The sequence below is a fragment of the Labeo rohita genome, chromosome 23 (genome assembly GCF_022985175.1).
Source record: "Labeo rohita strain BAU-BD-2019 chromosome 23, IGBB_LRoh.1.0, whole genome shotgun sequence".
NCBI classification, from domain to species: domain Eukaryota; kingdom Metazoa; phylum Chordata; class Actinopteri; order Cypriniformes; family Cyprinidae; genus Labeo; species Labeo rohita.
This window is the reverse complement of record NC_066891.1, coordinates 6444971-6461508: the sequence shown is the minus strand read 5'-3', so window position 1 is coordinate 6461508 and position 16538 is coordinate 6444971. Positions and strand designations below refer to the sequence as shown.

The following is a 16538-nucleotide window of genomic DNA, read 5'->3' as shown; positions in this document are numbered from 1 at the left end:
TCATGGAAAAACCTGGAAAAGTCACAAAATGTTAAAATAGTAATTTTCAGTACTGCACAAGTTTTGGAAAAACATGTAAACCCAGGAAATTGGTTTCATACATATGCGTAATCAAATGTTTGCTTAATGGAAAAATATTGGTTAACTTACAATACTTACAATTTGGACAGTTCGCCATGTGACATTACGTTCTTTGTGTGTCATAACGCCTGCTATTCGCAACACATACTTAAATGAAAATGCGTGATTTAATAATGTTTGACTTCACTTGGAAAAGTACAATACATGGCTTGAGAAAGAGCAGGACCTGGGACATGCAACATGTAAAATGTGTTTGAAAACAGGAGAATCAGCGCTATCTAGCCATGCTAAAGGTGCGAAGTGCAGTTTGTCTGACCTGCCTACATCGGTAAGCGTCTGCCAGGTGGTGACTGTGTTTGCTCTAAACATTGGTATAATTTCACAGCAGTGACAAACAGTGCCACTTTTAAAACAAAAAGGCAACAGTAAGGCAATTAGCTGTGAGTAAAGTGGTATTTGCCACAATTGTAAATGTGATATTCATTTTATTCCTTAACAGTTCAATAAACAAGTTAACATATATTAACCGACCATTTTTAGACACAGAAAGAATGTCACTCGAGTCAAAATGTCACATGCTAACTGTTCAGATTTGGCTAAAGTGTATATATTACATATATATCTTAGTGAATGTTCTTTTTAACTTTATATCTAAAATACTCTACATGTTTTATAGTTATGCTAGTTACAGTTTACAGTTTTGTACACACATTCTAGAATATTAGTAAAGTTAAAACTATAAAATCCTGCCAACTGATTCATGGAAGTATGTAGTGTGTCACATGCCATCTTTATTACCATGATGTTTTTTTTTTTTTTCTACTCATGTAACAGACTGATGATGAAATGTGACTGACTATTTTAGTAACTGCAAGCTTGAGTAAAAAACAATAATTGCAAAAAGTGCCATGTTGTGTGCCAGTTTGCAGCAACACTTGCAACAACCCTGTCCCATCAAGCTGCAATTATGGTTGTAAGAACAAATGCAAGAATGTAGCATGCTAAGTTAAACTTTGCTGTGAATCCATAAAATTCCATCCCATCATACTGCAATTGTGGATATAAGGATGACTGCAAGAAATTGGCATGCAACCCTTTCAATAACCCCTGCAACTACATCCCACCATGCTGCCATTATGATTACAAGCCTGTTGCCTTCAAAGATATTAAAAGATGACTGCAAAGTCATGCCACTCTGTGGAAGCAAGGTGATTGGGCACTTTCCAGTCATCAAACTGGATTCAGGAGATTCAAAAGAGGCATTCTGTAAGCCAGTTTGTGAGTGCGCCACTCTGACGACATGCCATGATCAAGATATCAAGAATGTTAGCAGTGATTGCAAAGGCATGCAGCCATGCAGAAACAAGATGATCGGGCACTCTCCAGTTGTCAAACTGGATTCAAAAGGGCCGTGCTGTAAGCCAGTTCATGCCCTTGCAATTAAAAACAAGCTGTGATTACTGTATGTTGTGATGACTGCTGTTCTTAGATTACAGAAGTCATAAATCAAGCAGACAGTTATTATTATGTTTGTGCTTGATTATAACATATACAAACTTTCTTCAATAAATGTTCATAAAGATGTTCGAATGAAAACTTGTATATTATTTCTGTGGTAAGAAAAGTAAACAAAGCTGGCACAGACACAGATCTATCACTAAGAGAATGTTGAATAGATTATTTGGTTAATATATAAATAGCTGGATGGCAAAACAGTGCTAGTAGTATCTCAGAAGTAATTGGAATCAAATAATAATGGTTAACAATGCCAAAAGAGTTTAAAAGTTTTGAGTGAGGAAATAAAGGGTTCAATTCTGGCTTAACTAGGGATACAGTAAGTGTCAGGTATCTTCCATCCTTAAAATTTCAAAGACAAGCGATTCATGAGAACAAGATCAAGCTGCAGACATTAAGGACAACAAAGGTACAGACCGGCAGAGGGCAAAAACATCTCTCCATTGACAGGGATGACTGTCAGCTCATTTGAATGTCATTCAGCAACCGTAGGATGACATCAAGTGACCTTCAAAAGTACTGGCAAACGGCAGCTGGGGCAAAGTGCTTGGTGAGCACGCGGCGAAACAGGCTCCTAGAGACAGGGCAAAGCTAGAAAAAAGCCCTTTATGAATGAGAAGCAACTAAGAGCCAGGCTGAGATTTGCATTGGACCAAAGAGGACTGGAGTAAGGTCCAATTTTCACAGATGTGTGCTTAACGAGTGCATAAGAACAGTTTCACGCAAAGTGAGATCTACCAACTTATATATGCCTATATATATATATATATATATATATATATATATATATATATATAGGCATGTGTGTAAATATAGGGACAAACCATAGAACCTTTTCTACACACTGTTGATAAATGAGGCCCCTAGAGTGTGTGAAATTTGGTGCAGGACCAGTGATAATCTGGGGTTGGCATCTGACACATTCGTCTTTGTAAACAGCGCATGAATCAAGCCACTTACAAGGTTGTCCTGGAAGAACTTGCATCCTTCTTCAACTGTTTCTTTTTTTTTTTTTCCCCAGCAGGACAATGCTTCATGCCACACAGCCAGGTCAATCAAGGTGTAGAAGGAGGACCACCAAATCAAGACCCAGTAATGACCAGCCCAGTCTCTAGCCCTGAACCCCATTAAAACCTCTGGAATGTGATCAAGAGGAAGATGGATGGTCACAAGTCATCAAACAAAGCCGAGCTACATGAATTTTGTGTCAGGAGTGGCATAAAGTCACCTAACAGCAATGTGAAAGACTGGTGGGGAACATGCCAAGTCTAATAAAAGCTGAGATTGAAAATCAGGTTTATTCCACCAAATATTGATTTCTGAACTCTTCCCAGGTTAAAACATTAGTGTTGTGTTGTTTAAAAATGAATATATGCTTTATTTGAGGTCTAAAAACATTATCTTTTATTTATTTTTTATTTTTATTTTAATTTTTTGTTATTTTGACCAGTTGTAGCTATATATACACACACACAAATACAAATCATATTCTGTCAATATTCTCAATAGTTTCATGATTTTGGGAAATTGCCACACATCAATGATATAAAAATTTCTGAATGGGTTCTTTTGAAATATATATCAATATATATTGCTTAAATGCATAATGTAAATGTAGCAAATGCTAATAGTGGGCTGGCCAATTTAAAATGTTAGATATGTTTGCAATGATATTGCTAACTAGCAAACAATGTGGTATTTGGTGTGTCTATCGGAATGACTGTCAATGAGACATTGTCTTAGTCATGTAAATAAACGATAACCTTTCCATAGGATTAAATCATTCACTGGAGTAATTTACAATGCATTCCATCTTTAATACCTAAATTTTTTTCACATTGAAAATTTGTGCTGATGCAGTGTTTAAATAAGCTGTTACAATTAACTTGTGAGACTCATGATAAACGCTAAATTCTCTCTCATCAGACAAGAAATTCTTTACACACTCCAGTGCTGAGCTGTGGATGGGGTGGAGATGAAGATGTGAATATATACCGGGCTGTTCTGAAGAGAAACATTTATACCAACGAAGACATCCGTTGAGACTTACTTCATACTTGCTTTATTAATTCACTCGGACAACACCACCTTCAAACACATTAAGGAACAAGAACTACAACCATGTAAGTAATGATCTTAAATATTGTTTTCTGCTCCTGTGATTTGATTTTAGACATCATTTTTTGAAACTGGTACATTTTAAAGATTTTGATAGGGTGATGCCCAGGAACGTCTTTAGCAGACTATTGTATTTATAAGCTTTCTCTGTGCATTTATCTGTATATGTCAAATAATAATGACAATAAAGGAAATTCATATTCTGGTAGGATTAACAAAAAACGAGGAACCCTATTAAGTGTTATTGTTGTTAAAATTCAGTTGAGGCTTAAAGAATTTAAGGAGAAACTTGTAAGGTACAAACCTCAACAACCTTCGTTCGAATGGTTCTTTATGTGAGCTTTGTTTATGAGCAATCGTTGTTGATAAACTAATGATGTTTTCTTGTGAAAGGTCATTTATTAAAGCTGAGTCTAAGAGGCAGACAGAGACATGCTGCGAGGCAGGCGCCTCATCCGTTTGGGAGCATTCCTGTTGCAATCACCGCAATTCATGTCGAGAATCTGAGGATGTCACCACCAGATTCACAAATTTTTCCACAGATGCATGGACACATGTGGAGTCTGTGGTACAAGGTACAAGCTCTTCGGAGTGTAATGCATGATGCAAGATGATCAGGGTTGGGAAGGTTACAAATTACAAAATACAGGCTTTAAAAACTTTTTTGTAATGTATTTCGTTAGATTACTTAATTTTAGTAAGTTAATCTAAATACTTTGGAGTATTTAAGGTAAGGGGAGTATTACTTTGATGTCTTGTTTTTATGTTAACCACCTGTAAATAAAAATGGGTGGCATGGACGCATTTAAAACAATTATGAATGCATAAAAAATGCTATGAGATCAATGTTTTAAATATAACAATGTGAACATAGAAATATAAAATGATGGGAGGAAAATCACTGATTTATTGAGAGCCATGGAATCATTAAACTCGTTCAAAAAGACTCAGAAGGAAGCGATTTTATGAATCCAATTGAATCATTCGTTGATAAGGTGCTTTGATTCAGAAGCCAAATGTTGCTAATAATACTTATAGCAAATATGTGATGGGCAAAGTTGAACGAGTTTGGCACAAGGCAGATGCGAACTGGGATAGATCGCGGCAAATCATATCATGAAGTGTCTTTTCTAATGATGTCAATCCCGACTAGATTTACTCTTAAAACATCACTAAACATCACTTTTCGTCCTCGATTGATATACTAACTATACCTATACCATATTATAAATATATATTTATATATCGTTACGAATATAGAAAAACAAGAAATCGTACAAACAAACCTCACTGGCACTGCGTGAGAAAACGGCCGTGTGGCGTGCGAACAACGTTGGCAGCAACTTACTTTAAGAATAAGAACAACTTACTTTAAGATGCCATCTCATAGTTAGGTGTTCCTTTGAACTCTTGAGACGTTTTGTTGCAGCCAAACAGAAATGGCATTGCACTGTGATGTTACGTCCTTTTCATTTTCCTGAGCCGTCACTAGCAGTGCACTCAGCAGGCCAGGTTGCTTGTTCAACAGGCGTTGCACGGAAGTCAGAGAATCACCAGTTGCCTCATTGGTTAAAATTTCCAATCATTTTACATTAAAATGTAATTTTATTAAATACATTGAATTACAATTCAAAGTATTCATTTTGGTAATCTAAAATACTTTTCGGATGTAACTTACCACCCATTTAAAATGTAAACGAAACACAGTTATTCACATTTTGTATTTTAAATAAGGTGAAGTCAGCTAAAATGGGCCACGTTTTGGTAAATGACTTTTTTATTTCAAAGAGCATGTCAAAACATTGTTCATAAATGTTTGCTTTGTTGGTAAGTTTACTTATAATTGCTTTAGTACCTTTATTAGTGATGAATGAAATTTACTATGTCTGGCCCACTTACCTTGTCAGCTTGTGCTCTGACAAGCTTCATAACACTTTGCCCTGCCCTGCCCTGCCTGCCTGCCTTAAAAAACTCAGACCAATCAAAATGATTGCTACATGTCAACAAGTGCTGAAGCAACAATGCAAGATCAGTTATTGTGAAATTCTGTAAAAAAAGATATGACTCTACAACCTTATTTGGCCCATTTTACCTAATAGCCCATTTTAGCTGACTTCACCCTAGGTCACGACGTTACATGTATTTCGCTACTCCTTATCCCTGGAGATGATACAAAACTCCTAAATAGGGGGATTATATGCAGTTATTGGCATATTGTGTAATAAGTAACTGAAGTTTCTAAAAAATTGACAAACCTACTCTCATCATTAATCAGTTTCATTTCTATTTTTTCAGCTCTGCCGTTGCAGGTCTGTTCTGTTGACCTTATCAAATCCAGGAAGGGACAGAATCGACTGGAGCATCACACAGATCATTATCTCAGCGACCACCTCATCATCCGTAGAGGACAATGTTTTGAGATGTGGATTGAGCTGTCCCGACCCTTTAATCCAAACTGTGACCAATTTAACCTGGAGCTGAGACTATGTCAGTTAAGGCCTTTTTCATTAGATGCCACCTTGCTACCAACCCAGTTGTGTTCTGACAACTTACAGAAACTGGCCAATAATATATTTCATTTAGAAAAACAAAACAAGTCCAAAATGTCTAAGACCACCAGCAAAAATGCTTGCATTTTGCACTATTTTCTAAATTTATATATTAATAATCAATGACAGCAAGAACATCTGACCATGAGTACTGAGTTTTTCTATATTTACGCAAAATGCAAATATTTTCAATGCAGTTTCATCTTTTCATTTTTTTCTGAATGTATTCTAAAAGCATAACCTTACTATTATTTCCTTTTCTTGTGTGTGTTTCAAAGGTAATATCCCATCAACATCGAGCGAGATGCTCACGATTGTTCCATTAGTGAAGAAATTCGAGAAAGACTGCTGGGAAGCCAGGATTGTTGAGCAAATGCAAAACCGAATGAGACTGTGTGTTTACTCTCAGTCAACAGCTTCTATTGGACGATACAAACTTACTGTCGTTACCGACGGCCCAGGAGGAAAGGCCACTTCAGCTGAATATGATATTTACATGCTGTTCAACCCCTGGTCTAAATGTATGTGCACATGATATTGGATCCTTCATTTTACTGGGCTTTTAAATCACAACTAAAGCCTTAAAACTAAACAAAAATTAGGGAAAACTAGAAAAACTGTAATATATTTAAGAATGTCTGTTATCAGGTGACAGCGTGTACCTGAGTGATGAGGCAGAGAGAGTTGAGTATGTGCTGAATGACATGGGTAAAATCTACTATGGAACTACGCAGCAGATTGGCTGCAGAACATGGCACTTTGGGCAAGTAAGAGCCAAACTTTCATTCAGATTCATATAAAAATGCATGCAAGCATTTGTTAATTACTTGTTCTTTGATCTCTTATTCTTAGTTTGACGAAGGAGTTCTGGCTGCGTGTTTCTTTGTGTTGGAAAAGAGTGGTGGGCCTTGCTCTGGATGGGGAGATCCTGTTAATGTCGTTAGAGTGATATCTGCATTTGTGAGTTTTCTGGCCTTTTTTAATCAGAGTTTTGAGATTTGACCACCTGATTGGACAATAAGAATAAGGATGCTTATGAAGAGAGCAAATGACAAAATAATACTTTGACATTTCATCTTTGAGACAGATTAATGCCAGTGACAACAGTGGTGTGATAAAGGGTAGCTGGTCAAGAACTTGCAGTGATGGAACTTCTCCAACATCCTGGTGCGGCAGCACTGCCATCCTGAAACATTACCACCAAAGTGGAGGAAAACCTGTCAAATATGGACAGTGCTGGGTCTTCGCTGGTGTCATCAATACAAGTAAGAAATCAATCATGTTGGATTGAGAAAACGTCAACAGTCAAAGGGGCTGTGAGAATTGATGTTATATTTATTTGTGCGTATTAAATAAAGTCTTTCTTCTCGCAATCTCTCTGTCCTCAGTTTTCAGATGTTTGGGCATTCCCACTCGTCCAGTCTCAAACTTCAATTCTGCTCATGACACTGATGTTTCACTGACAACTGATGTTTATTTAGATGAGAAATTTGAGCCAGTTGAACATCTGAACCGTTATTCAGTCTGGTAAGATCACATGGCATCAGCATTTGCCAAAACGTTAATTTTTGTGGCAATGATTGTTCTTTGTATTTCTTTATCTCTTTACCTTTCTTGGTTGATACTTTTTTTAATGTAGGAACTTTCATGTGTGGAATGAGGCCTGGATGACTCGTCCAGACCTGCCATCTGGTTTTGGAGGTTGGCAGCTGGTTGATTCCACTCCTCAACTTACCAGCAAGGACAATCTTCGCTGCTGTCCTATTTCTGTTGCTGCAATCCGCAACGGGCAGATTCAGCATGACGCGCCCTTACTTTTTGCTGGAGTATGTTAATGACTTACAGGGTTTTATCTTCGTATCTTCATTAAATTAATTAAAATTCAGAATCCTGCTTCAAATATAGAAACTGAATTAGAATGTAAAAGGACAGATGCACAATTCTGGTATACTTACAGTTGGGATCTTTTTGTAGGTGAACAGCGATAAAGTCTACTGGCAGCGTAAAGAGAACAAAAACTTTGCTGTAATTCATGTTGAGAAGAACGCAGTAGGTCACTGCATCAGCACCAAAGCTGTCGGCTCAGATCAACGTGTAGATATCACACACCTTTACAAACACCCAAAAGGTGAAAACCTCCACATGTACGTCACAGAAGCACATCACTGCAATGTGAGCTGTACTTACCAGAATATAGAGGTCCATAATGATATAAATCATTACTGATTACTCAAGCCACTGAAGCCAAATGTCTTGGTTTCTATATTAGGTTTGACTGGTTAGCATGCAGAGTTAGCACCTGCCAGTCGATGTCATAACTACACCATACTGTGTGGGGGAAAAGCATCTTTCTTCACTGATGGTCATTCAAAAGTAGCCATGAACTTTGATAAAATATAAAACTCAGTATGTTGTTATATAAAAAAGCATTTGATATTATTACAGACCTCCACGAGGTCTGTTTAGCTGGTTTTCTAACAGGCTAGGCTTGTCACGTTAGAAGATGTAATTTTAGTAATGTTTGGAAGTAGGGATGTCTAAGACATAGTATCCAAAAACACCACATTTAATATTCATGATTTTGATTATTTATTATTTTATCCCATTCATCAGGTTCGGACGGGGCACGAACTGCTGTAGAAACAGTCTGTTGCAATGGCTTCAAACAGTCTGTATACCCACTGTCTAACAATGACGATGTGATCATTGAAGTCAACATGAAGAGTGATGGACCATGTATTGGTCAGGATGCAGTGCTTTCCATCATTCTGAAGAACAAATGCCGGTTTTCTCGCAGTTTCACTCTGTACAGCCAGGTGGCAGCCATATACTACACTGGAGCCCAAAAAGCCTTGGTGAAAAAGGACCAGACACTCATTGAGCTCAAGTCGTATGAGGGTGAGAGATGATGGGACCTTGAAATCGCATTTTGCAAGACACCCCAATAGACAGTTACATCTAAAATAGATATATTCAGTACAGTGAGTGTATACTGAATACATTAAGTTGTTCCAAGCAATGTTCACCAAACCTGGCACAGTATTTAAAGCTCCCTTGTGAAAAATAAATATACTATAATGTATTTAAAATACATTTATTTCATGCTAAGTATACTACAAATATGTTTACATATTATGTACTTAAAAAATACCTTGTAATTGTACTTTTATTATACTAAACTGGTATATTTAAAGTTTGCCAGATTGAAACAACTAATTTTGTACTTAATGCACTTTAATTGTGTGGAAGTAGTGCTGAAGTCAAACTAAAGCTATACTTAAGTATATTTTATTGCGCTTAGGCTTAATATCAACAAATGTGCATTGTGCACAAGCCAACCCATCTCATAAAAATACGTACCTCTGAGTACTTTTCTGCTGCACCATTTTTACATACCTTACTGCACGTTTCGTGGCAGTTTCAAAGAGAAATGTCCACTAAGTTGGGCGCTAAAACACAGGTTCAATACATGAACCCTGGCACGTTTTTATTACGTTGATATAGGTACGTATTGCTGTGTTTTTGTTAGGTTGCTTTAGGTACGTATTGCGGCAATTCAGAGCTTAAATATTTTGACTGTCGCTAAAAGTTAATGCTCTATCATGTTAAAAATATGCCTTACACAAATGCAAATGTGTTGACAAATGCAAAACTAACATAAAAACGCATAATAATGTAACATTTTGCAGCTGCAATGCTAATTTTACCAGGGAAATCCCGTTAAAAATATGTATTTTACCCCCCAGAACACAATTTTTACCAGGGATCCCCCTCGAAACGCAATTGGGCTACTTTTGGGATAGTTTTGAGTAGCAATTGGGCGGGTTGTGTTGTGAAAACCTGGCAACCCTGGCCTCTAGTGTTCATTTCTTTTGGAAACTGCAGTGACTTGTACTTATTGGTACGTATTGTACGTCAGGTACGTTTTTGCCATTAGACCAGGTAGAGTACTGTCAATAAATATGTTAATAGACTTGAACTATACTTAGTATAAAATAAATGCATTTTAAATTTATATCTTTTTTTACTAAGGCTGCAAATTTAGACTTTCAGGAAATACTTTAAAGCATACATCAGTTTATCTTAACAAACATACATTTACACTAGTTTTCGTTAATTTGGTGCAAACTATAGATAAACCAGTCCTACCAAATTCTTACTTTAGCATTACGTTCTCAGTACAGGCTTGACATGAGCTGTGAAGACAAAATAACAATGAAGATGATTATCCATTTTAAATGTAGATTTGTTGTGAAAGCATTAGTGTTCACTTTTTTGTCTTGTTTTCCTCTGTAGTCCAGATTCTGGAGTGGACCTTGTGCTATGAGGACTATAAGGACCACCTGGCTGCTCAAACAGCTCTGATGCTCATTCTCTCTGGACGGGTCGCAGAGACTACGCAGATACTGACCACCCAGTTCAACTTCAGATTCCGCACACCAGATCTCATTATCATTGTGAGTTTAATTAATTAAGAGCTCTTCATATACACATCTGTCAATGTTTGCTTTCAAGTTCGATTTCACGCAACTCAACTTTGCAGACTAGTGCCTAATTGTCTTTCTTTTTCAGCCTGTTTACGGCGGTGTAGCGGGCAAAGAGATGACATTCAACATCAAATTTCAGAACCCACTTCCTTGTGTGCTGAAGAATGTTGTTTTCCGGTTTGAAGGATTGGGATTGCAGTGTGTTAGAAAAATTAACTATGGGTAAGACGCAAGAGTATTATATTAACTTATACTGCTTGAAATAAATTACAGTGAGCACAATGTTAAATTAATACAAATGGAGTACATAATTTTAGTTTCTTTGTCATTCCAGTGACATTCCAAGTCTGGCCTTAGTGAACCTGACGGAGACCTTTGTTCCTAAATATCCTGGGTCACATAAACTTCTAGCATCTCTTGACTGCCCTCAGCTCACTCAGGTGCATGGATACACCAACATTGTTATTCATGAAAAGATTTAAGACTTCTTGATGCTTGCCAGAGTGCATCTAACCGTGGAACCATTAAGCTTATGTTTAGAGGATGTTTATGTTAGAAATTACATTTTGTCTCATTAGGTATGCTGAAGTATTTTGAAGGACATACAGTTTATTTATGGTTAACAATAAAAATAACCAAATATATTAAATATATATTTGACAGAGACAATGAATCTTGTCTTAAATTCAAACTTTATTACATGCCAGATTACTAAACTGTATTATTGTGGTTTTGTATTTAATAAATCTTTGTGTTAACTTCCTAAGCATTATACATAATTTCTTCTCTCCAATAATGGCAAATGGTGTTTTAATAATGCTTGAAAATTAGTACTTCTATAATGCTTCTGTACCCTATAACAACATTAGCAACGGTTCTACCTAACGGAAGAAACAAAATACACATGCAGAGGGTCAAAGCATTACTGTTTAGTATATTTTACTTTGTGTAAGAATATAAATGCTATTTATATAAAAGCATAGTGAATAACCTATAATTCACACTCCACATGCAACCAGTTAGATGCTCTTTTTTTAAAGACTTAAGTAACTGAACAAACATTGTAGTGAACAGAGTAACACTTAGTGTCAATAGATTTGCAATGTGCTAAACACTTCCAGTGTAAGTTGGCTGTCAAAAGCTTTATGAATTCACTTCACAGCCAAAGTAAACAGCATTTGGGTTGTACAAATAATAAATAACTGAGACTGATATTTCAGATGCTGTGAATATGTTGTGTGATTACAGCTTCAGTGATCATTTGTGAATGTCCATGTGGACATTCATGGAGTTAAACTGAGTGACAGGTTTAGCAATTATAAAAAGAGTATTGTCAAGTTGTCTGCATTTACTTATATTGCAATAAAGTAATTCACAAACAGTTATCAGCTTGTTTTGAATGTGTACATTACATAAAGAGTGAGACATGCAACAGTATTGAGGTGGAAAAAAAAAAAGTTATTTTAGGAACAATTTAGTATTTATCATTAATAATCATTAAGGAGACTTCAAAAAAAATGGTTACATTCACTCAATCATACTTTACCAGTACAGGTACACGAAGGTTGAGGATCCATACACATTATTTATTAAAGGGGTAGTCCAAAATCAAAGCCCAAACAATAGTGATGTTATGTTCTCTGCCGAAGCTTCGGATCGTGTGTCGAGAAATCCTGAAAGCTTTTGGTGAAGCGCGTATCGAGGCTTGTGTTAGACCAATGACCTCATTGATGACATCTGAAGCCTCGACTACGCCTACATGGTTCAGAAAGCTGTTCTAATCTTGTGAATTCACAGTCCTCTGCTCAGTTAAAACCAGCCACTTTGCAGTTTTAGACTAATAATATTTGCCCCTCCTGCCTATTATGAGCAAAGACTTGATTTGCACACATTTGATAGCCTTATTCATTTCAAGCCAATACGGTAATATACACCCTGATGAAAAAACCAGCATATGCTGGTAGGCATGTTTTGATGCTGGGATACCTAACCAGCATCCCAGCATCAAAACATGCCTACCAGCATATGCTTGTTTTTTCACCAGGGCAGTTATGTCATATTATATTATACAACTTTTATATACCCCCAGAAAATACACATTATATCGATATACATTGATTAGTATATGTGGAAATTTATTTTTTTCTTCACAGTTATTTCTAAGCCTTAACTAGCGCAAAATACAGTGTATCACAGATAACATCAGGTCATCTGTAATGTATCTACTTGTTTTACACTCGTTGGTCAGCAGGTGCTATTGTGAGCAAATGAAGCCTCGAGAAATGAACCCTTTTGTGAACCACTTGGCTGAAAAGCTTCAGTGCTTCATGAGGCTTCATCTCGCCACCACTACCAAACAACAGCAACAGGTCAAAAACACAAGCAAAAAGGCAACCAGGAAAACAAGCCAGCAACCAAGATAAAGGAGACCAATGAAACGCAGCTTAGCGATGAAGTGTAGACATGTGTAACACTTAACAATGAATGGCAAACATGAACCAGGCTTATACAGGGTGAGCAGACAGGGTTAAAAGGAGACACAAGTGCAAACAATGACTGCTGATGAGTCCGAGCAAAGGACTGTGGTAAAAATTAAGTCCTGAGTGACAGAGGTATGAAGATTGAGTGAAGTATGATGAGGTATGAGATGAAGTGCCCTCTGGTGGTTAACAAGGGCAATCCAGCTGGACAAATTTTTTGAAAGCTCCCAATCTCTAATAAGCTCAAAAGGACTGATATACAGCATATTACCAAATTCCCACAGCTCAAAACATGTTTGAATAATAATAATAATAATATTTAAAAAAATAATAATAATCATTCAAACGTTTTGGTTATGGTATATTTGTATGAAAATAGGATGCGTCAGTATATTAGATCTGTGAATTAGGTCTTAAACAACAACAAAAAAGGAGAAAATCACTCTTGACCAAACCATTTTACCAAAATACCAAGTCAGACTTACCTCAAAAATATAAAGCATTGTTTACTTAATTTGCTTCATTGTTATATTGTATTTTATTCTGTTACTTTTACTTCTGTTACTGTTACTTGTTTCTTTGTGTGTGTGTGTATAAATCTATATAGCTATATCTATCTATATCTATCTATCTATCTATCTATCTATCTATCTATCTATCTATATATATATACACATATATTTTACATATATATACCATTTTCCATTATAACAACAGTATTGCAAAATAAAAGTCATTTTAATATAATTTAATAATAAGTATTTTTAAAACTAAAATCACTTCAAATTTCAAAAGCTATGGCATTTTATTGTTATATGCATAACATGTGGTGATTTAGTGCCTCTAACAGAACTATTGTGTTACTGATATATTTTATTCACCATGTAACTCATAAGCATAATTTTACCACAGGCCTGAATCATTCACATTGCTTCACATTCCATCTTCATTGCTTGTTCCTGTTCAGGTAATGAAACAAGTTTTAGGACTGGTGGAAAGATAATTACAATGTGCCAGACTGGCTGATAAAAAGATTTCTGACTTAACAAACATTCCTGATGCATTATTGGTTTACACAATTTGTAATACCTTGCAATGATGGTGTAATTTTAATAAATAATTACATTAAAGCACAAAAGTGATGTGTTTAAAAAAAAGCTCTATTCATACTAGTGTCTGGTACTATTATAGACACTATTATAATTTTTATAATATGTATAATTTTTTGCTAATGTTTTGTGTTTTCATTTTAATTTTAGTTAACGTTTTAGTCATTTTGTTGTGTGTTTTTGCCCTTTTTATTATTATTATTATTAAGTATATCTATATAGTTGGTATTTAATTTTTATTTCAGTTTCAGAAACTAGCTTATTTCAGGTGCAATTTTTTTTTTATAATTTTGGTTTTAGTTAATTATAATAACCCTAATTTATACACAGTTTTGTACAGTGCGATTAGTAATTAGATGATTTTGTTGTTGTTGTTGTTTTTTTATGTTGTGGTCATTATTACAGTGTTTTAGGGTGACATACAGGTGTTGTATGTATCAAAAACAAACACATTTTGAGATAAGGAGAATGTATATTTGAATAAAAATATTTGTTTATATTACTTTTCACAAAGCCCCAGCAGTACTTTTATAGACTTGTAGGGATCTGAACTAACTGATGAATGCAACCAGTTTTGCTCTTATCATTCAGTAATGGATGTTCTAAGAATAATTATAATTAAACTGGAAATACAAGCCTGTAAGTGTTTATTTTGGTGCATGTGTATTTGAGGCTCAATATTAGCCTTTTTATTTCATCACCTTAAATAAACATGCCCTGGTCCTCATTACAGAAATCCTCACTGACAGCTCTACCTACCAAGCTGAGAATTTAATGGGAAGTTAATGCCTTCTTAATGAGGTGGTTCAAAAGTTCAAATACAATGATTATTCTATTCTGTCATTACCTCTAATTACTCCTCCTTTCATATCATTACAACCAACTAGACCAACCGGAATTTAAGTCACGCTGTAGAGATTGCTCTCGTGCCGTATTTAAATTAGCTGCTAAAATTACCTAGTGAGATTCATGAACACTAAACTCTCTCTGTCATGATACAGGAAATTCTTTACACTCTTCAGCTCTGAGGTGTGGATGGGGTGGAGATAAAGATGTGAATATATATACACCATGGCTACTGAGACAAGAACATCTCAGTAAAGGAAGATCTGCCTAAAGTTCAGGTAATTTTGGTGTAGTTACTCTGTTAACAAACAGGGACTTACACTCTTCAAATACATTCAGAAACAAGAACTGTAAACATGTAAGTACTCTATCTATCTATCTATCTATCTATCTATCTATCTATCTATCTATCTATCTATCTATCTATCTATCTATGTTTGTAATCTGGTTAAAATTTGCATATAAACATAATTTTTCATACATTTAGGAAATTTTAATTTATATTGACAGTTTTCTGCATTTGCTTATTCCATTCAAGTTTTTTTTGTTGTTTTTGTTTTTTCATTTTGGTGCAAATTTCACAAGCAAGTTGTACATTTTAGTAAAACTTTCAGTAAACTTTTTAGTAAAACAAAAATTTTAGTACTAATCTAGCAACAGATCATCAAAATTAAAACATTTTAGTACAAAACAAATCACTGTGGCCATGTCATATCTATACAGATCACACTATACAGATAGTATTACAAACTTTATGGTGATTAAACCAGATGTTCTCCTTACATATTACAAAGATCTTGTGTTTTGAATCAATGATTATGTGGACTGAAAATATCTATAACTGTAACAAAAAACATTAGATCTGATTTTGAGAGTTGACTTCACAGGTATGAGATTTAAGTTATAAAAACATTGTGGAAACATTGTTTTGAAATGTCCAGTTATTTTTATGTTATTTTTTAGAATGTTCTACCAACTTTTTTTTTCTCAAAATGTACCTTTTTTGAATGTTTATTTTTAATATTCTAACATTGTTAAAATGTTAATTTTCCTGACTTAAACATTTGTCAACGTTCTACTAATTTTATAGTTACTTAAAATATAATGTTATTTGAACATTTATTTTTAATGTTCCAAGAACATTAAAATGTCCATGTTATTTAAAGTTAACAAAAATGTTTCATTTTTCAAATTTCATTTTAATGCAAATATAATGTTTTTGAATGTTTCTTTAATATTTTGTTATAATGTCCAGTTTTCTTGTCATGATTAGATCATTATTAACAGGTGACAAAAAAACATGTCTTAGAACATCAATAACAAAAACATAGCATCATAAGGGTGTACCCGAGA

General features: G+C 35.1%; 1 protein-coding gene across 1 annotated transcript; it reads left to right on the top strand.

Moving 5' to 3' along the window:
- Positions 1-1148: 1148 nt before the first annotated feature.
- Positions 1149-11232, top strand: LOC127154909 (protein-glutamine gamma-glutamyltransferase K-like). The gene is made up of 13 exons (XM_051096788.1): positions 1149-1497; positions 6010-6201; positions 6542-6784; positions 6912-7030; positions 7116-7223; positions 7351-7528; positions 7652-7790; positions 7903-8089; positions 8238-8391; positions 8877-9161; positions 10560-10720; positions 10836-10972; positions 11085-11232. Exons 1-13 carry the CDS (start codon positions 1149-1151, stop codon positions 11230-11232), a joined length of 2400 nt encoding a protein of 799 aa, XP_050952745.1.
- The last annotated feature ends 5306 nt before the right edge of the window (positions 11233-16538 follow it).